This window comes from Schistocerca nitens, chromosome 1 (genome assembly GCF_023898315.1).
Source record: "Schistocerca nitens isolate TAMUIC-IGC-003100 chromosome 1, iqSchNite1.1, whole genome shotgun sequence".
Lineage (NCBI taxonomy): Eukaryota > Metazoa > Arthropoda > Insecta > Orthoptera > Acrididae > Schistocerca > Schistocerca nitens.
The window spans coordinates 1003943275-1003966300 of NC_064614.1; the positions used below are offsets into that span (position 1 = coordinate 1003943275).

At 39.1% G+C, this 23026-nt stretch overlaps 1 protein-coding gene and 1 long non-coding RNA gene across 2 annotated transcripts in view; one reads left to right on the plus strand and one right to left on the minus strand.

Moving 5' to 3' along the window:
- Positions 1-13769: 13769 nt before the first annotated feature.
- LOC126237905 (uncharacterized) lies at positions 13770-17747 on the minus strand. The gene is made up of 2 exons (XR_007545224.1): positions 17450-17747; positions 13770-14144 (listed from the first exon to the last, which is right to left on the minus strand). It is a non-coding gene; the product is annotated as an uncharacterized LOC126237905 (long non-coding RNA).
- A 137-nt stretch (positions 17748-17884) lies between these two features.
- LOC126195452 (KAT8 regulatory NSL complex subunit 3) overlaps positions 17885-23026 on the plus strand; it is a 172051-nt gene continuing 166909 nt past the window's right edge. Inside the window, exons 1-2 of the mRNA XM_049934083.1 lie at positions 17885-18258; positions 18477-18599. Of these exons, the coding sequence (XP_049790040.1) occupies positions 18193-18258; positions 18477-18599 (189 nt within the window). The 5' untranslated portion in view covers positions 17885-18192. The remainder of the gene's footprint in view (positions 18259-18476; positions 18600-23026) is intronic.

A 23026-nucleotide genomic window follows, 5' to 3' on the forward strand; every position in this document is an offset into this window, starting at 1 on the left:
ATTTTTTGATTAGTAGTTACCGTGAATAGTTTTGAATCACTATCATCAGAGGGTACATATTTAATGCATGTTTGCAGCATTGTTAGAGTTGTGCAGCTGTGGCAAACTTGAACTGTACATACTTCTCACCACATTCAGTGCATGTATGTTTCATTCTCACATCTTGTCATTGCTATATGACTGCCACTATGCTACAAATATGACTAAATATGTACCATCTGATGATAAATTGTTTGCCCATTCAAAACCAGTCATGGTAAATATAAACTGAAGAATAAAACCGAAGGTGACTGGCTGCTGGAAACTTTACACAATTTTAAATCTGAACTGAAATTGCTGAATGGCTAAAAGCAAGGGGAAACTACAGCTGTAAATTTCCTGAGGGCAAGCAACTTTACTGTACGGTAAAAATGATGATGGCGTCCTATTGGGTAAAATATTGAAGAGGTAAAATAGTCCCCCATTCAGATCTCTGGATGGGGACTACTCAGGAGGACGTTATCAAGAGAACGAAAACTGGCGTTTTATGGATTGGAGCATGGAATGTCAGATCCCTTAATCGGGCAGATAGGTTAGAAAATTTAAAAAGGGAAATGGATAGGTTAAAGTTAGATATAGTGGGAATTAATGAAGTTCAGTAGCAGAAGAAACAAGACTTCTGATCAGGTGAATACAGGGTTATAAATACAAAATCGAATAATGCTAATGCAGGAGTAGGTTTAAAATGAATAAGAGAATAGGAACTTAGATAAGCTACTACGAACAGCATAGTGAAGGTATTATTGTAGCCAAGATAGACACGAAAACCACGCCTACCACAATAGTACAAGTTTATATGTCAACTAGCTACACAGATGACTAAGAGATTGAAGAAATGTATGATGCAATAAAAGAAATTATTCAGATAGTTAAGGAAGACGAAAATTTAGTAGTCATGGGGGACTGAAGTTTGACTGTAGGAAAAGGAAGAGAAGGAAAAGTAGTAGGTGAAGTTGGACTGGCGATAAGGAATGAAAGGGGAAGCTGCCTGGCAGAATTTTGCACAGAGCATAACTTAATCGTAGCTAACACTTGGTTTAAGAATCACGCAAGGTTGTATACATGGAAGAAACGTGGAGATACCGGAAGGTTTTAGATAGATTATATTATGCTAAGACAGAGATTTAGGAACCAATCTTAAATTGTAAGACATTTACAGGGGCAGATGTAGACAGTGGTGTCACTGCCAGACACCACACTTGCTAGGTGGTAGCCTTTAAATCGGCCGCGGTCCGTTAGTATACGTCGGACCCGCGTGTCGCCACTATCAGTGATTGCAGACCGAGGGTCGCCACACGGCAGGTCTAGTCTCGAGAGACTCCCTAGCACTCACCCCAGTTGTACAGCTGACTTTGCTAGCGATGGTTCACTGTCTACATATGCCCTCATTTGCAGAGATGACAGTTTAGTATAGCCTTCAGCTATGTCATTTGCTACAACCTAGAAAGGTGTGCCATATTCAGTTACTAAAATTACTTCAAGAATGTATTATGAACAGATAATATTGTGACTCATGTACCGTCAAGAGCGATGTTCATCATTAATGGATTAAAGTTAAGTATCAAACTAATTACGTCCGCTTTCTGAATTCTCATTCCTTGTCATGTTCCAGACCTCACGTCAGTATAGTTCTTCCCTCCTCACGCCAGCCTGCGTGAGCTAAAACGCGTGCATTTCAGCCTCCACTCGTAACACGGTGTTGGCTCTTCTGCCAACACAAAATAGACTCTGACCACAATTTATTGGTTATGAACTGTAGATTAAAACTGAAGAAGCTGCAAAAAGGTAGGAATTTAAGGAGCTGGGAACTGGATAAATTGAAAGAACCAGAGGTTGTAGAGAGTTTCAGAGAGAGCATTAGGGAATGATAGACAAGAACGGGGGAAAGAAATACAGTAGAAGAAGAATGGGTAGCTTTGAGAGATGAAATAGTGAAGGCAATACCAAACATGAATTGGGTGAAGAAATACAGAATATTCATCTGTCCTAGAAACCTCATCAACAATTTAATGTGTATATGTTTAGAATATGGTATAATGAGACAATTGTAACACATTCAACCAATGATACACAGCTTCTTATTTGTCATGTGCTCAGTACTTTTTCCTTGGTTCTTTCCATATGTCACCTCTCCTCTGCTTGTAACTTCAGACTGATCAATCTCTGAGAGTATATAATGGGCTATGAAAACTAACATTCTGCAACTGGGTGATCCAGCTGTCTCTTGGCCAGTTTGGTGGTGGCCATTCATGCAGACACACACCTTATTAGTGTTCATGGCCATGTAGAGTGCCACAAAGTGGTTGCAGACAACTTCGTAGATCACATAACTGTTTTCACATTTGTCCCTGCCTTTAATGGGATGGGAGATGCCTGGGGCAGGACTGGGGCATGTTGTAGTATAGGTCAGGTTTTGCATCTATTGCAGGATAAGCCCCATGGGGCAACTGGTTCCGAGCAGGGTGGAATAGGGGCAGACAAGGATATTGTGTAAGATGGATAGGCAGCAGAATACCTCTGAGGGAGGGGGATGGGGAATATCTTCATTTCATGACATGATGAGAGGTAGTCGAAACTCTGCTGTTCTCTGAAGTATCATTAATGAACACTGATGATGACAAGAAAATTGTTATGAACTATAATTAATGCAATACAAGTCATTCGATTTTAGCATTTTAAGAAAACTAAGTTGTGTGGTTGCCTTAGTATTTATGTCTCCAAGAATATATATCATTTCCTTAGCCCATTTTGCAAAAATAAGTCGAATTTCTCCAAGGACTGTACAAATGCTTCAGTATTAGTGTCTGGCATACAATAAAAAAATATAATTATGATTTTTCATGTGGGCTGTAACAGTGCAGCTCTTTGCAGTGCATTTTCTATGCTTTTATCATCCACACTAAGGACATTGTATTACACTAGTACTGTAAACCTGCCAACCTGATTTATGTAGTCTCTTCTATGATGCCTCTTCAGTAGCACATCAGTCTGAAGTCATAAAGCTGAAAAACTTAATGCATACAGGATGGCATTTGCTCAAAAATGTACAATCACCACAATTTTGGTTTCACTTTTTCACATATTGTCTCCAAGGTCCTATTGTTGAATGATCAGCAATTTCTTAACTTCATAGAAAAAAAAAGTTAGCTACTCATGAGAGACTATAATTATTAATAATAATTTGGTTTGTAAACAGTTTAGTGATGTAGGACTTTGGAAAAGTATATGAAATCATCTTGTGCATCTGCATTGGCACTAACCCATTTATGGATACAAGTGCAGTTTTGAAAATCATCATAGATTGTGCAAAATTCATGACTAATGGCTCAATCAGTTAATGAAATAAGTCACTTTGTCATAAAAATTAGAGTAACAGAAGTGTAGCAGTCAAATATTAAATCTAATAAGCACAGAGTCAAAATCTGCAATGTAAAATGTGGCTACTTCTGAACTTTAATGATAATTATCTTGTAAGTTAATTATTTTCACAAAATTTTAACCATGTTAATGAAAACTTGGAATGCTAGTCTTTACAATGAGTGGTATCATCCTTATAAAATCTGTCTATTAGCTCAAAATATTTTCACTGCTATTTACTACAGTAAAATTTTTAATCAGACACAACTTCTAATTAACAAGGTTTTAAACAAAACTAACTGTGTTTTTGCTGTCAGGTACTGATACTAGAAGTGTAGCAACGGAATCTGACCTGAATAACAAATGGACAGATTTATACCTGCATCACATATGAATATTACTGAAAATCAGAACCAAAAGACACCCAGAGACAGAACAGAGGCAAAATAAATAAATAAATAAATATTGGTAGTAGTTGGAGTTTGACTAGAGCAGATGGAGGATGCCAGTTAGATTTGTCACAGTATGCCAGGTCTGATGTATATCAGAGACTCCATCCCCCAATTTTGCAATGTTTGCCAAATATTGTAGCTGAAATCCAGGTGATACATACAGTTGTAGCTTGTCTTCACTGAGCTAGTGTTTATTAATGTATAATATAGTCTTCTTGTTTACACCTAACAGAGTACTAAGCTTACCAATTTTATTTTTTAATGACCTGACATTTATATATAAGAATAATCATGAGTCATCACCACATAGGGTTCATGGTGGATTCTTAGGCAGCAACACATCACTGTCCTCACTGTGTATAGTCTTCTGTTATAAGGAGATTGTGTATATACAGTAGTAGCTAGTGCTTTGATTGCATTAGATCCAAATGCTTCCAGCAAGGTGCTTTACTCAGAACCAACCATAAAAAATCACTGTTTCTTTCTTCACCTTAGTCTGCAGTCATCTGCTTCATCCACTATCTGCAGTTGTGTTAGTTGCTCATGCGGTGATTTTCTTATTAGGCACTCCAGTCAATTATATTATTAGTTGCACTGGGATGAACTTCCTGTACGATCTTTTGCAGACTCACTTATGGTAGCTTAGAAGTTCTGCTTTTGAGTAGGCTTCATCTATTGAACTGGATCCTCCCTACCAAGTAGTGCTCACACCCAATGAAACCTCCACCACTTCCGCTGTACCCACCCATACAATATTATCTGCACAGGTATGGGAAAATTTATTTTACTCTTAACACTCTGCTTCCACATTCAGCTTGGCAACATGCAATCGAACTGTCACCTTTCATCCTAACCTAGATCTCGGGCTACACTACAGATCAGTCATCCCAACAAAATGCCTATTCAATCTTGTTATGCCAGTGTTCATTTAGGGAGATAAAGTAGGTGTCTACACAACCTGAAAATTCTTTTGTGTAAGAAAATAGCTTCTGAAACGTAGTGTTACAGAAGAATGCTGAAGCTTATATGGGTATACTGGATAACTAAAGAGGTGGTACTGAATCAAGTTGGTAAGAAGAGAAATTAATGGCACAACTTGACTAAGAGATGAGACTAACTGATAGGACACATCTCGAGGCACCAAGGAATCATCAAGTCAATTTGGTATGGGAGGGAAATGGGGGGGGGGGGGGGGGGGGATTACAGAGCTGCACCAATGTTTGACTACTGTAAGTAGGTTCAAATGGATGGAAGTTGTGCCTTATGACAAAATATAATGGAAGCTGTGCCTTATAATGAAATGTATCCGAGTTTCCTAAGTAAATTAATTACAGTTACAGCCAATGCTTGTAATATTGTGGTGGATTTGTGCATCAGTATAAATTGTCAGGGTTGCTTCTAAAGGGTATCAAATATAGTCTGTATCTTTATTATTTTCAATTATCTATTCTCAGTTCCAAAATTTACTATCAATAAACATTTGATATAATAGTCAGTGGATGTAGAACCACTTACAACATACCTCTACCCATGTGTGTAAAAAAAAAAAATGGGCAGCACCATCCGAACAGACCTTGAAGCCCAAACAGTAATGACCAGCTGCCATGTCATCCTGTCATCGTCAGCCCTTAGGCGTCACTGGTGCAGACCTGGAGGGACATGTGGTCAGCAAACTACTCTTCCAGCCATTGTCAGCTTTCGTGACCACCTACTTCTCAGTCAAGCAGCTCCTCAGTTGGTCTCACAAGGGCTGAGTGCACCCCATTCACACAACAGCACTCTGCAGACCCGGACAGTGACCCATCCAAGTACTAGCCAAGCCCAACAGCTCTTAACTTTAGTGATCTGACGGGAACTGGTGTTACCATGCGGCAAAGCTGTTGGCTAAGAAAATGTTGGTTTCATTTTAATTGTGTTCTGACCAAACGAAACTAGGATGCAACTGTCTTGTACATGTTCCTCAGTGTATTACATAACTCACGGAATTCAGCATGTTTACACAAAAATCATTAAATACAAAATAATTTTTAATCAATATGGGCTCCTAATATTTATGTTTTCTATGTAATATTATCACTCCTAGCGGATTTGTATGTTTGCGATATTTCTTATTTTAGTGCTACAAAATCACTGATTAAAAAATTGGTTATTTAGAAATTGCTTTCCCACGAATAAAGATATTAGATACATACTTCAACACAGGATGCACGCTGTATAGAATAATCCCTCAGGGCAAAATTCACACCCTTTGGCAGTACTTTGTCAATGGTGTTACTAATGCAATATACCTTATGATCTTGGTTCCTGCAAACCAAGTTGAACCTGGAATATTAGACAATGAATGCCAGTGTAATAAAATCTCAATCAATACTGTTATGTTTAATGCAATTGCAATTCCACATTTTGCTCTTCTTTACTCTTGGTGCATTTCCTTTCCCACAACTGAGTAATAAATCTGTAATAATGCAACTGTAAAAATCACAGTACTGTGTGTAGATATACTGTCAATATTGTACTACAGTGTTTAAAAATGCACTTTTATGCAGGACTTCAGTGGATACTGATACCTTACTCATGGAAAGTAGCAAAACCATTGAAATTGACAAAATCACCAGAGGCCAATTAATATCGAAATAATCAACCTAGTATTTCAGTTAATGTTTGTTAATAATATGTAATAGGATAAGGGTAAGATTGCGAGAAGCGTACGATCTACTGAGTTGTAAGCAGCCTGTCCCTACTGCAGGAGGCCTACCACCTACTGAGCAGCTTACCACCAGTGACCACAAGCAGAGTCACCATTGATTCAGGTCAGCAAACAATAGCCTACAAAATTAAAGATCACTCTCAACAGCACAAGAGACACAGGCACCCCAGGTGAACGACCACAAAGTTCGTCCTGAGATCAAAAGCCAAAAGGTGATGTTGGCCAACTGCACAACATAAATGACAGAGGCTATCTGAGAGGACAGAGTCAGATTAACTCGAACAGTGAAGATTGGCCAAATAGTGATAACAAAGGTTGGCTGACACAGCAGGAACAAATGAGTGGTCTCTGAGACATCATAGCAGACAATTTTGGCTACCATACTGGAAAGGAAACAATTAGTCCTAGCTAAGGCTGGAACTTGAGAAAATACCCCAAGGCATAACATTATGTACTTGCCATTTACTTATCATTTTTTAGCTATACATGTGCCATGTATAAATTCAATTTCCTTGTCTTTTCCTTAGCTATATGTATTATGATGTGTAAAATTTGTAACTACAATCTAAAGAAGTAACTTACAGTAAAATCGTAAGATTGAACTACACAAATTACACACTTTCTGCAAGAAAAGGGAAATAAATACAATAAAAATAAAATTTGTTAAAATCTGTGGGTCGAAAGGGTAGTTAAGCTTGTACAGCAATGGAATGATTTGTGTGTGCTAATAGTAGTAGTAGTAGTAGTAGTAGTAGTAAAAAAAAAAAAAAAAAAAAAAAAAAAAAAAACACACACACACACACACACACACACACACACACAACAGTGTTAAGCCACATTGTCAATGACATGCCATATCCATGGTTCTAAATATTTGTTAAGTAGGGAATGTACTTGATAGTTAGCTATCTGTGTTATTTCTCTGAGATAACATCGTTTTTTAAAACAGTTAAGAATATCAGTTTCGATTGACAACCTGTAGCTTGCTGCCTTTATTAGACCGTAGGCAAATTTTTTAAAAAATGGGGGAAATAACTTATAAGCTACATGGTGCCAGTCTGACTGACAGTGTCAGTGCTATTTTGATTTTGCAGTGGAGGGGGAGGGAGGTGGGAGGCAGGGAGATGGAATGGGTAGCTAGCAGCTTGGATGGAGATGGCCAGTTTGCGGCTAGGAATGTGGGAGGGAGGGGTGGCAGGTATATGGAGTAGCATGATTGTAGCAGCCAGTGGGAAGGGTTAATTGCTGAAGGCAACTTAATTTGGGAGGGTGGCAGGATGGAGGGGACAGAAATTGTTCAGTGGAGTGTGTGGGGACAACAAGTTTAGGTTGAAGCTGGGATAATTTCAAAACCAGAGAATATTTTGTAAGGATAGCTCCCATCTGTGTGGTTCAGAAAACGATGGTGGTTGAGGAGAGGATCCATATGACCTGGGTTGTGAAGCAGCCATTGAAATCCAGCATTTTACGTCCAGCTGCCTGTTGTGCCACAAGGGTGGTCAACTTTGCTTTTGGCCACAGTTTTGGGATGGCCGTTCATCCTCGTGTACAGCTGGTTGATAGTCATACAATAGAGAAAGCTGTGCAGTTTTTGCACCAGAGCTGGTATATGACAGCTGCTTTCACAGGTGGCCCAGCTACTGATGGGGTAGGATAAGCCAGTGACAAGACTAGAGTAGTAGGTACTGGGTGGGTGGATTGGGCAGGTCTTGTACCTTGGTCTGCCACATGGCTATGACCCCTGTGGAAAGCTGTTGGGAGTGGCTAGGACGATGTGTAGGTTAGGTGGGCAATAATACCACTTTAGGAGGGGTGTGAAGGATCTTGTGTGGGACGTCCCTCTTTAATGTTAAGAAGGGAGATAAAGCCCTGATGAATGATATGGTTCACTTGTTCCAGTCTGGAGTGATACTGGGTGAAGACGTGGTACTCCTTTTAGCTGATTCTTGGTGGTGGTGGGAGGGTTGGGGGTGTGTGAGGCTATGGCATCGGAAATTTGTGGGCTAGATTTGGGGGATGTTGCTGTCTGTGACGGCCTTTGTGAGTCCTTCAGCATACTGAGCAAGGGAGTTCTCCTCAGTGCAAATAAGCCATTCACATGTGGCTAGGCTGTACATGGGGGGATTTTTTGTATGGAAGGGAAGGCAGCTGCTGAAATGCAGTTTGACATAGACAGAGGTGTGGATGAGGCTGTCAGAGAGGTGGAGGTTAATGTCCAGTTAGGTGGCACACTGTGTAGAGGAGGACCAGATGAAGCAGATAGGAGAAAGGGTGTTGAGTTTCTGAAGTAATGTGGATAAGATGCCTTGGCTCTGAGTCTAGATTGTGAGGATATATCATTAATGAACCTTAACCAGACTAGGGGTTGGGAGTTGGATCACTGAACATGTATGGAATGACTCCATCAGTGTAGTGTTCAGTCAATTTGTATTCTAACAGATTTTATGCTCATTGTTCACTGCCTGGGGGTCAGTCATTGATTTTCTGCAATAAATCATGCCATGAAAATTGGCATTTCTCTGAAGAATCTAGAAAATTGCATACTTCTTGCAAAGCAGCATCAAAGTTGGTACCAAGAGGGTGGCACCTTTTTTCAAAAAGGGGATGGGTTTGACACTAATTTAGCATAACAATCTGGATGATAATAGTCTTCTGCAACTGCTAAACACAACACATTGGTGATGTGTTCAGCAACTTTTCTACAAAAATCATTATCACATTGTTCTACTTTCTCAGGCAGTGTGTGTTTCAGAGTTAATTGTATCATTGCCAGCACTATCTAAGTGAAACTCTTGTGAGTAGGGTTCAGTGATCAGGAAAAGTGCCTAACACCAGCCAGATGTGTGTCAAAAGCTGTTAAGCTGTTGCTGAGGTTTCCCATCACAGCACTGAATTGCAGGAGACATCGGACAGACATTGAAATCCGGTGGCAGCATCATGGTTACTGCAACAAATAAACTACAGTGGTGCTATCTTTTTGTTTGGTCATCAGCCTACTCAGTTATAGACATGAGATGACAGTGTAAACTTTTACACACTCCCCCCCCCCCCCCCCTCCCCAAAAGTTTAGACATGGCACTCACCAGCCATACACTATGAAGTAAACTGCCCATAACCTTCTCTCAACCACATCATCTACTTTTACAATAGCTATGGTTTAAGTTACAGAATCAAAGTCAGTGTCCCAACTAGACATTTCTGTTACAATCACAGAAATTTTGCTATTAATATCAGCTTCTTAAATACACAAAAGCAAGGTCTCCATTACAACATTATTTTTCCCAGACATTTTTGCCAAAATAAGTTAATTATTGCCCAGATCATCCTAAAATGATGGATTTATTGCATCAGAAGACCTGTTATTCTCACAACCTTTACTCCTGAAGCATAAACCAAGTAACATAGCTGTATGGTTTGTTATATTATTTTGAACTGTATTCATCCAAGTCAAAACAATTACTTCATTCTTGTAGGTATATGTCCAAATCATTTGATGACCTATGATAAATAAATTTACATCATCGTATTATGCACATGATAAACGAATTAAACGTCTTGGCCACAATCCATTTCATCTTCTGTATCTCTCTCATGGTAACGTTACTGGAAACTTACTACCAATAGACATAATGTCACTGAAGAAACAAATACATCATAACTGACTCTGCTTATGTATAACTGCAAAAATGCGCACAAGCACAGGTCATTGTTGTGTGGAGAGTAGTCCTTGTACCAAGACTTCACATGATAGAAGTTGGAAGTGCTCCTAAGATGATCTCTTCACTGAAAAACTGTCCCTCATTTGAAAGTGGTGCATCAACACGGAGATATATCTCGACTGTGATTCACAGTGCCAGCCACAGCACCAATTGTTGATCCTCTGCAAGCCTTCTTGCACTCCGCTGCAGTCTTAAAGCTTCTCAGACACCAAATAGACAACAGCCACACACAGTTACCGAAGCTCCAGTTATGCATTATTTCATTCTTTTGCAGTTACATCAAATTTCCATATTTTTTTTTGCCTTGTTTGACTAATACAGTATTTTCTCCACCTTCATTTGCATACTAAGGAATTGAAAATCTACCATTCCAGGAGAAAAAGCTGTGTCATGTATGCCAGCTGAAGAAAAATCGCCCGCATCTCGTGGTCGTGCGGTAGCGTTCTCGCTTCCCACGCCCGGGTTCAATTCCCGGCGGGGTCAGGGATTTTCTCTGCCTCGTGATGGCTGGGTGTTGTGTGATGTCCTTAGGTTAGTTAGGTTTAAGTAGTTCTAAGTTCTAGGGAACTCATGACCATAGATGTTAAGTCCCATTGTGCTCAGAGCCATTTTTTTGAAGAAAAATCAGGAAAGGAAAGCAGATAAATGGAAATAAATAATAGCCATAAAATCAAACTTATTATATTTCAATTGCCACTAAAATCATTATTCTTTGTATATGAATTTTTAGTTTGGGAATAATTCTAAAACACACTGATGAACAGAAACTGTCAAAAGTTTCAATTGAGAAGGAAACTTGTGCTGTGAGAACACTTTATGTTGTGTAAGTCAACGTTTGGTCAAAGAATCTGTCAATTTAATATCAGTTTCAAGTTTATGTCCTGAACAAATTTCCTCTCTGTTCATTTTCTTTTCTAATCACTCATTTGGTCTGAGGGTTTATTCAGTTGGCTGCTACTCATCTGATAAAAAAAGCATTAGAATAATGTTTTAAGACATTAAATTTAAAAAAAAAACTCTACCTGTTAGGTCACAGCACTGGTCTCCCCCCCCCCCCCCCCTTTTTTATAAATCAAACACTGGTTATAACTGTTGCTCTTATTTTCTCAATGTCAAATCGCATCCAAAAGGTCAAACCAAACTGAACACATTCACAAGAAACTGTTGTAAATAAATGTTAATTTTCATAGCCCATTATACAGGGTGGTCCATTGATAGTGACCAGGCCAAATATCTCATAAAATAAGCATGAAAAGAAAAAACTACAAAGAACGAAACTCATCTAGCTTGAAGGGGGAAACCAGATCGCGCTATGGTTGGCCCGCTAGATGGCGCTGCCATAGGTCAAACGGATATCAACTGCATTTTTTTAAATAGGAGCCCCCATTTTTTTTTTTTACATATTCATGTATTACGTAAAGAAATATGAATGTTTTAGTTGGACCACTTTTTTTGCTTTGTGATAGATGGTGCTGTAATAGTCACAAACGTATAAGTACGTGGTATCATGTAACATTCCACCAGTGCGAACGGTATTTGCTTCGTGATACACTACCCGTGTTAAAATGGACCGTTTACCAATTGCCGAAAATGTCGATATTGTGTTGATATGTGGCTATTGTGATCAAAATGCCCAATGGGCGTGTGCTATGTATGCTGCTCGGTATCCTGGACGACATCATCCAAGTGTCTGGACCGTTCGCCGGATAGTTACGTTATTTAAGGAAACAGGAAGTGTTCAGCCACATGTGAAACGTCAACCACGACCTGCAACAAATGATGATGCCCAAGCAGGTGTTCTAGCTGCTGTCGCGGCTAATCCGCACATCAGTAGCAGAGAAATTGCGTGAGAATTGGGAATCTCAAAAACGTTGGTGTTGAGAATGCTACATCAACATCGATTGCATGCCGATGACTTTGAACATTGTGTACAGTTCTGCCACTGGGCACAAGAGAAATTACGGGATGATGACAGATTTTTTGCACATGTTCTATTTAGCAATGAAGCGTCTTTTACCAACAGTGGTAATGTAAACCGGCATAATATGAATATTGGGCAACGGAAAATCCACGATGGCTGCGACAAGTGGAACATCAGCGACCTTGGCGGGTTAATGTATGGTGCAGCATTATGGGAGGAAGGATAATGGGCCCCCATTTTATCGATGGCAATCTAAATGGTGCAATTTATGCTGATTTCCTATTTAATATTCTACCGATGTTACTGCAAGATGTTTCACTGCATGACAGAATGGTGATGTACTTCCAACATGATGGATGTCCGGCACATAGCTCACGTGTGATTTAAGTGGTATTGAATAGCATATTTCATGACAAGTGGATTGCTTGTCGAAGCACCATACCATGGCCTGCACGTTCACTGGATCTGACATCCCCATATTTCTTTCTGTGGCAAAAGTTGAAGGATATTTGCTATCGTGATCTGCTGACAATACATGACAACATGCGTCAGCGCATTGTCAATGCCTGTGTGAACATTACGGAAGGCGAACTACTCGCTGTTGAGAGGAATGTCATTACACGTATTGCCAAATGCATCGAGGTTGACGGACATCATTTTGAGAATTTATTGCATTAATGTGTTATTTACAGGTAATCATGCTGTAACAGCATGCATTCTCAGAAATGATAAGTTCACAAAGGTACATGTATCACATTGGAACAACCAAAATAAAATGTTCAAACACACCTACGTTGTTTATTTTAATTTTAAAAACCTACCTGTTATCAACTGTTCATCTAAAATTGTCAGCCATATGTTTGTGACTATTACAACGCCATCTATCACAAAGCGAAAAAAGTGGTCCAACTAAAACATTTATATTTTTTTACGTACTACACGAATATGTAATAAAAAATGGGGGTTCCTATTTTGAAAAAATGCAGTTGAGATCCGTTTGACCTATGACAGCACCATCTAGCGGGCCAACTATAGCGCCATCTGGTTTCCCCCTTCAAGCAAGACAAGTTTCGTTCTTTGTAGTTCTTTCATTTGACATTTTTTTCGTGAGATATTTGGACCAGTCATGATCAATGGACCACCCTGTATACTCTCATAGATTGATCAATCTGAAGTTACAAGCAGAGGAGAGGTGACATATGGAGAGAACCAAGGAAAAACTACTGAGCACATGAAAAATAAGAAGCTGTGTATCATTGGCTGAATGTGTTACAATTGGCTCATTATACCCTATTCTAAACATATACACATTAAATCATTGATGAGGTTTCTAGGACAGATGAATATTCTGTATTTCTTCGTCCCATTCATGTTTGGTATTGTTGGAAGTTATGCAGTCAAAAGACTGGTTCAGCAGTATCCCAAAACACACACACACCACACACACACACACACAATGTAACATTATGCAATGGTTCTGTGATTACTTTCTCTGGGGTGGAGATGGGAGTAGGGATCGTGAAAAACACACATTTATAAAACAGGACAATATAACATATGTAAGAGACATGACACCTTTTGCAATAAACAAATTTATTTTACTGTAGCTGTTTTGAACACATTCATTACAACAGTAGCACCAACACACGAGAGACAAGTGTCATCCACTTCAATAAACATTTTATAACAGCAGGTTCTCACAGTGCAATGTGAACCATTTCAGTTTTTGAAAGTGTATCTTTGATACTACTATTGATAGTGTCATAACATTAATATCTTACCAGACACATTAATTTGGCACAGATGGTAAAATATCAAATAATGATCTTGGGTGTTGGCCATGGCATCTCATTCGTGACCATCCCATAAAATATAGGGTGGTGGTATAGAATACTTGGTGTTGCAATCCTGTAGTCATTCTGGTGCGGTACCGGATTTGTGATATGTTTCTGGAAATAAGTCACAGGTACATTTAATGCATTATTCAATATTTATTGATTGAACCTGACAATAACGGAAAGAGCAAACATAAGTAGAATAAGGTTACTACATGTCAATTTAGAAAAGAATTAAGCATGTACTAATTCGTAACATGAATTTTGTATGTAGCACGTAGCACTCTGTCACCAATGTGGTGCATATAACTCTCAAATGAAGTGCCTAACAGTAAAAACTCCTGCATTTGAGCACATATTAAGTTGTCAAATGGTGAAGCATATAATCAACTAATCTGATCAGGTCTTGCATTCACATTGTAAGTGGGCAGCTGGAGACAGTGATGTTAGTGTTTACCGACAGTCGTTTTGTAGATACATCTTCAAGGCATTAAGTATTCTAACAGTACCTTCACACAATATATATTTACGAGTGGGCCTTGACATAATTAAACCATCACAGTTTCGAAAGTACAGTGATTTTTTCCACTCAGTTATTATATACTGAACATCACACCAATAAGGTGAACAAATAAACGTACACATCAACAAAAGGCAACCAAACAAGATGTACACTATATTAACAGTAAACTATCACAATACTACTTAATACGAGTTCTGTTTATGCCAGTTAAATGTGCTATAGTGAATTAAAAAGAATACTGCTGCTACTTCAGTTGTATTAGGTAGCTGCAGGCTGTCTTATAGAAAACTTAATATGTACTCCATTAATCAAGTATTTATCAAAGAAAACAGTAACCTAAATATGTAATTATACAGAACAATTCACAACACACTACAAGGTGCATTCAAGTTCTAAGGCCTCCGATTTTTTTTTTTTTTTCTAATTAACTACTCACCCGAAATCGATGAAACTGGCGTTACTTCTCGACGTAATCGCCCTGCAGACGTACACATTTTTCACAACGCTGACGCCATGATGCCATGGCAGCGGCGAAGGCTTCTTTAGGAGTCTGTTTTGATCACTGGAAAATCGCTGAGGCAATAGCAGCACGGCTGGTGAATGTGCGGCCACGGAGAGTGTCTTTCATTGTTGGAAAAAGCCAAAAGTCACTAGGAGCCAGGTCAGGTGAGTAGGGAGCATGAGGAATCACTTCAAAGTTGTTATCACAAAGAAACTGTTGCGTAACGTTAGCTCGATGTGCGAGCGCGTTGTCTTGGTGAAACAGCACACGCGCAGCCCTTCCTGGACGTTTATGTTGCAGTGCAGGAAGGAATTTGTTCTTCAAAACATGTTCGTAGGATGCACCTGTTACCGTAGTGCCCTTTGAAACGCAATGGGTAAGGATTACGCCCTCGCTGTCCCAGAACATGGACATCATCATTTTTTTCAGCACTGGCGGTTACCCGAAATTTTTTTGGTGGCGGTGAATCTGTGTGCTTCCATTGAGCTGACTGGCGCTTTGTTTCTGGATTGAAAAATGGCATCCACGTCTCGTCCATTGTCACAACCGACGCAAAGAAAGTCCCATTCATGCTGTCGTTGCGCGTCAACATTGCTTGGCAACATGCCACACGGGCAGCCATGTGGTCGTCCGTCAGCATTCGTGGCACCCACCTGGATGACACTTTTCGCATTTTCAGTTCAACATGCAGGATTGTGTGCACAGAACCCACAGAAATGCCAACTCTGGAGGCGATCTGTTCAACAGTCATTCGGCGATCCCCCAAAACAGTTCTCTCCACTTTGTCGATCATGTCGTCAGACCGGCTTGTGCGAGCCCGAGGTTGTTTCGGTTTGTTGTCACACGATGTTCTGCCTTCATTAAACTGTCGCACCCACGAACGCACTTTCGACACATCCATAACTCCATCACCACATGTCTCCTTCAACTGTCAATGAATTTCAATTGCTTTCACACCACGCAAATTCAGAAAACGAATGATTGCACGCTGTTCAAGCAAGGAAAACGTCGCCATTTTAAGTATTTAAAACAGTTCTCATTCTCGCTGCTGGCGGTAAAATTCCATCTGCCGTACGGTGCTGCCATCTCTGGGACGTATTGATAATGAACGCGACCTCATTTTAAAACAATGCGCATGTTTCTATCTCTTTCCAGCCCGGAGAAAAAAAATCGGAGGCCTTAGAACTTGAATCCACCTCGTACTTGCCATCTAGTTAAAGGAGGCTTCAAATCCTTACACTAAGATAATCAGTGGGAGTCACTAATGAGGTATGTTTAAAGGTTCTTTTTAATTGGCTGAGATAACCAATTACTTGCTGTATGTTAGGTGGGAGCTTCTCAAATACCTTCACACCACAGTACTTAACTTTGATAAATCCCAGGTAAGGACGCAGAGTTTACACAAAAGTTATATTTCTGTCTTGTATCGATAGTGCAGCTTTAATTGATTTTTTACAACCAAACTACACCTTGACTAAAATAACTCTGTGGTTGTACCAGTGACTAGGAGTTAGCCAACAGCAGTTCTTTCACCACACCTATGTGCCTGCTATAATGAATGATTATTTTTAGGCACCACACAACTTTCTCAGGTGCTGTAGGATGCATGGGAAAGGGAGAGCCAACTGTTGCCCTAACCACCACCCCCCACTTATGTACTTCCCACTGCTGCTGACAACGACAACAATAAAAATAACCTGATGTACGTTCTGCTCCATTTGCATTGCATGTGCAGCTGATTGTTCATTCTAAGCACATGGAATGCTCTAATAGTTGTATACAACCAACAACCCTGCACCACCATAGTTCTCTGTCAGCAACTAAATTATTCTAATCAAAATGTAGAAGAAAACATAATAATTGTTCATCACAAAATCTGGCAGAGGATCACGAAAGCATTCAAGAACAGCCATACGAGTTTTCTATTATTTTCCCATTAATATTATCTGACAGACATATACACATTATTAAAACTTTGAGGTCTATCCCTTATAGATGTGGGACACTGTGACTGTGATGTATAAAGTTTTCCATAAATTACTGTAATCAGCCACCTTTTTCCAGAATGAGATTTTCGCTCTGCAGCGGAGTGTGCACTGATATGAAACTTCCTGGCAGATTAAAACTGTGTGCCGGATCGAGACTCGAACTCTGGATCTGATGAAATAGTTTCACATACTTCTAGCAGTAAGAGGGAAATGGTAGAATGTGACATTCTGAATAAGTACATTAGCGACTTGTACGAATCCCCAGTGGCTAATAATCGTAATGCAATGGCCATTCGATTTCTTGGTGAAACACTGTCTTGCCAGTAGGTGTCTTTCTTTAGAGTAAGGGGTGTAGTTAATTGTAGAACATAATTGAAGTCTTCACTGGACATTGTCGTAAACTTACTAAACAATGCACAATCATCTGCTGCTAGATCTCCTAGTATGCCCGTTCGTAGGCCTTCTGTAAGTATTCTTCTCTTCCACCATCGTTTTCTTTTCCGTTTATTTTCATTTCCATTGTTAGTGGCATGTGCGATGACAAAGTAAGCAGCCGCAATCACTTTTCAGCCATTCTCCTACAAGACCGAATGAGTGTGACACAAATGCTGTTGCTTCGATATAAATTAACCTGCCGCATGCAACATAGGCCGCAAGATGTCTTTTGTGGCGTACACATTTCCGTAGCATGCCACAATGTTGCAAGTTGTTGTCCCAGAGAAAACGAGCCTTCAGCGCAGTTACCTGCGAGCATAGGCGCATGCGCAGAGCTTAAGTCGCGTATGATCTGCGCTAGATCGTATACACTATGGTAGCTACCAAAGAATTTCGAAGCTACAGACTGCAAAGAAAAATGTGATTTGTGTGATGATTATGAGCTTTGAATGTTCAATGTTAGTATGTAGCGTCAAAGTATATTGTATTGTGTTTTGGTTGTTGTGTTGTAGAGTGCGACGATGTGTACGACGATGTAATTGTGTTTCACATCATATGTTTTAGCCTCCACTTTTCCAGTATTCTTACAAAAAATAATTGGATAGAGCTGTTAGTGAAAGCATTGTCAGTTGAAATAAAATAAAAAGATAATTCGTGAGAAAAGGTGACACTTCTGGATGATGTGTTAGTAGATGTCCTATAGTCGGCGGCATAATGAAGGGAAGAGACAGTCTAATGAAGAAGCTGTTGTCGGCACCAAATATTCATGGGGCAGTGTCTGTAAGAACCTTCTACAAGTTAAATAGCGAGTAATGAGAATTTATGATAATTCTTATTTACACGCAACTTTGTTACTAGTGTTGAAACCATGCAGTACTGGAGAAATATGCACAATAGTTATTGAATATACTAGTAAACAGAAACATCATTGTTTGTTGACCTATAATTTCTTTCATGCAACTTATTAAAGCTCAAGTTGGTTGCTGGATATTTTGCAGAGCTCGGGCTCCACAGCTGCATTTGTGGAAGGTTTATACAATGCACAGAGCCCAGCAGTTGATGCTGCTGAAGAAAATTGTACCAAATTAAGCAGATTTTTATCGCAGCTTGCGAAAGAATGTGTGAGTAACTTTACTGCTAGTTCTCAGTTAGTCTAGTACTACACAATTGTACTACAAAAAAAGATGACAACTTCAGTGTAAAAATTCATATACGCAATCGTCTTTGAAGTTGGGACTTAAGAGGTCCCGAATTTCTGTCAAATTTGTGGGTGCTACCACAGGAACACATTATTCGTTGTTTTAATAGGCATTCCTGGATAAATCATGTATTACAAAGTAGTTTCTAAGATTTATGTGAACACCAGGACACATTTACCTGTCTCTTAGTCATATCTGTTTTACAAGTGTTGTATGTTTGTTGGTGTGGATCATGTTTTGCAGACAGTAGGTTGACCTGTACGATAATAAATGCCAACTTATTCTTAATTTGTACAGAGAACAGTTAATATTGCACAATAGTGTGTGATGGATCTATGTTGGAATTTCTCTGTAGAGAATATATCACTTTGTGGTTATTATTAATATTTTACAGCCCAGTTTACGCATTGCAACTCTTTATGTAATCTGTGACTTGAAATTAGCTACACAGCTTCTTTCATGGGAAGTTCTCAAAAGCTAATAAACTCTGTGTACTTAATTACTTAGGATTTATTCAGTAACATCATCTGAATTTGCCTATACATTTGCATAGATACTTTGCAAGCCACTGTACAGTGCAGGGCACAGGGTACCCTGTACCTCCACTAGTCATTTCCTTTCCTGATCCACATGCAAATACAATGAGGGAAAAATGACTGTCTATATGCCTTCTTATCACCCCTAATTTCTCATATCTTATTTTCATGGTCTTTACACGCAGTGTAAGTTAGCGGCAGTAGAATTCAGAATGAGATTTTCACTCTGCAGCGGAGTGTGCGCTGATATGAATTGTTCGGCACTCAGTTTCAAATGTTGGTTCTCTTAATTTTCTCAATAGTGTTTCTCGAAAAGAACATTGCTTTCCTTCCAGCGATTCCTCTAAGTGTCTCCATAAGACTTATGCGTTGCTCGAACCTACTGGTAACAAACCTAGCAGCCCACATCTGAACTGCTTCAGTATCTTCCTTCAGTCCAACCTATTATGGATCCCAAATACTTGAGCAGTACTCAAGGATAGGTTGCACCAGCATCCTGTATGTGGTCTCCTCTATAGGTGAACCATTCTTTCCTACATTTCTCCCAATAAACTGAAGTTGACTATTTGCCTTCTCATCCACAGTTCTCACATGCCCATACTGTTTCATAATGCTTTGTAATTTTATGTCTAGATATTTAAACAACTTGACTGTGTCAAGCTTGACTGTATCCAAACATTACAGGTTTGTTCTTCCTACTCATCTGCATTAACTTACATTTCCCACATTCATAGCTAGCTACAATTCATCACACCAACTAGAAATTTTGTCTAAATTGTCTTACGTCTTGGTGCAGTCACTCAACTTTGACACCTTACTGTTGTAACGGGACATCTCCCTCTTAGCATTACCTTTCCCCAACAGTAGTTGTCGATACGAGTATTGTTGGACAGGTCAGTATTATCTGTTGCTTTTTTGAAATCTTTCATATAATTTTGTACACTGTATGTTATATTTCAAGCTAAAATTTATGAAAAGGAATTACTTTATAAAATATTTTAATTTCAATGTTTTAATCAATAAGTGCTAGTTCTGAGTGTATAGTTAAAATTATTTTTTTTTTTTAGAAACATTTGAAATTATAATTTATTGGTATGTTTAAAATTTCTGTTATTAATTACACAATTCCCTACTGTTTACTATCTTTATTTTTGGATTCAATTATGAAATAATAATTGAAATTAATAATGTAACTAAATCTAGTAGGAATTCGTGTGTTAAGAAAATTGTAAACTGTTTGGAATATGGTTACTTCAGCACAATGTGGGGGAGTCGTAAGCATGCCTCTGGTGAGATCAGACGTATTTTTGTGCAAACAGTGTAATTTTGGCTTTGTTAATGTGCAAAATCAAAAATACTGTATGATATTGTAAAATGTGAGAAAATATATTTAGTAAGAAAAAAGTGATGCACCAACAATCTTCAGATTTATTTAGTTCAAACAAACCATGAGAACCAGAATTTGAGATTTAAATCTTCAAGAATCAGACCCCTACACAAGAGACTTTGCGTAATGTGTACAATAGACGGAAGTAGGAAGGAGGGGGTAGATTACACCATACACCACACGTCATCAGCAAACAACTGCAAATAGCTGCCCACCCTGTCAGCCAAATCATTTATGTCTATAGAGAACAACAGCAGTTCTATCACGCTTCCCTGGGACACTCCTGACAATATCCTTGTCTTTGATGAACACTCACCATCGAGGGCAACATAGTGGGTTCTATTACTTAAGAATTCTTCTAGGCACTCACATAGCTGTGAACTTATTCCATATGCATGTACCTTCATTAACAGCGTGTAATGGGGCACCATGTCAAACGCCTTCCAGAAATCTGGAAATATGGCCTCTGCCTGTTGCCCCACACCCTTAGTTCACAGTATCTCATGTTAGAAAAGGGCAAGCTGAGTTTCACACAAGCAGTGCTTCTAAAACGATGGTGATTCATGGACGTAAACTCCTTAGTCTCAAGCAAGTTTACTATATTTGAACTGAGAATATGTTCAAAGATTCTGCAGCAAACTGAATTTAGGGATATTGGTCTGTAATTTTGTGGGTCCCTTCATTTTTATCCTTTTTATATGCAGGTGTCACCTGCCTTCTTTTTTTTTTTTTTTTTTTTTTTTTTTTCCCCCCCAGTCCCTTGGGAGTTTGCGATGGGCGAGGAATTCACGATAAATGCAAACTAGGTAAGGGGCCAGTGCCTTAGAGTACTCTTTGTAAAACTGAATTTGGATTTCATCCTGACTGGTGATTTATTTGCTCTCAAATTTTTCAGTTGTTTCTGTTGCCAGGGATGCTAACTACTGTGTCATCCAAATGGGAGTCTGTCCAGTGGTCAAATGACGGTTTATTTGTATGGTTCTCCTGTGTGAACGGTTTCATGAACATGAAATTTAAAACTGTGGCTTTTGCTTTGCCATCTTCAACTGTCACACCCGACTGCTCAACAAGGGACTGAACGGAAGCCATAGGCTCTCTTAATGATCTTACATAGAATCAGAATTTTCTCTTGTTCTCTGTCAGATCTTTTGGTAAGGTGTGACGGTGGCAGTTGTTGTTTATTTCATGCATAGATCTTTTCACAGACACACAAATCTCCTCTAATCTTTGCTTGTTGTCATTTGTGCATTCTCTTTTGAACCAAGAGTGCAACAGCCTCTGCTTCCTCAGCATCTTCCGAAGTTTGTTATTAAACCATGGTGGTCTTTTCCACCCTTTATCCATGTACTAGGCACATAACTCTCCAGACCACAATTCACAATCTGCTTCCACTTTTTCCTCTATGTCCATCTTACTGGAACTAAGTGAGATGCCAACAATTGCTTAGCTATTGATGGAAAACAAAGGGATGTAATAATTCCGATGTTCTGTATTGTTTCTGTATTAAAGTCCCATAGGCCTAGCTGTCATTGATTCTCATTACAATGTGACCTCTGCAATTTTGCACTTATAGTGTGAGCTCTTGGAAGACAAAAAGAAAAACCAATAACAGAAAATTTGTTAATACTTATCCCATGGACAGATAAACACATGGGTGAATGTTGTCAGAAATAGTAAGTTGAATAAATTAGCCAATCTAGAACTGTCAAACCACATTTCACACCTTGTAGACCACTGCTTATTGTCCTCATGACATCGCCGGTTGAAAGCACCACTAGTGAATGACAGAGCAAACATCATGATGTTCATTCCCTTCCCATGACAGTGACAACATAATCTGCCAAATACCATATTTATTAGAAAACTCTATGTAATTGGCATATCAACCATCACCTTGTTCAACATGCATTTATTATATTTTGAAGCCTGATCCATGTCATCTTACCCCACAGAACAGCCTATTAACAAATTATGCAACCAACCGCTCTCCTGGCATCAAAATCCATCACTAGCCACCACCAGCCCAAGCAACATATCTGCTACAAAATGCTCTGTTCTTTCACACTACATTTTAAATACTTGTCCTATATGTGATGCTACTTGCCAGTACATAATGATGTCACAAGTCAAGGCCGACACCTGGTTCTGACCATTTAAGGTTGGAAGTAACCAACGGGAGAACTGTAGGAGGAGCTACACATGACAAACTCAAGGCTGAATTACACTTGTGTGCCAGATGATATAAATTGTTTGCATTATGTGAACAGTTCATCATTCACTTTGACAAGTTCTTAAGAAGATTATAGCTGTATACCAGAAAATACTAAGCACTCCCACCTTCTGGATAGTGGTTTATTTAAGTTTCTGTATTTTCTTCATATTGACATTTTCGCTAATTTGTATATATAGTACTTTTTAACTTATAT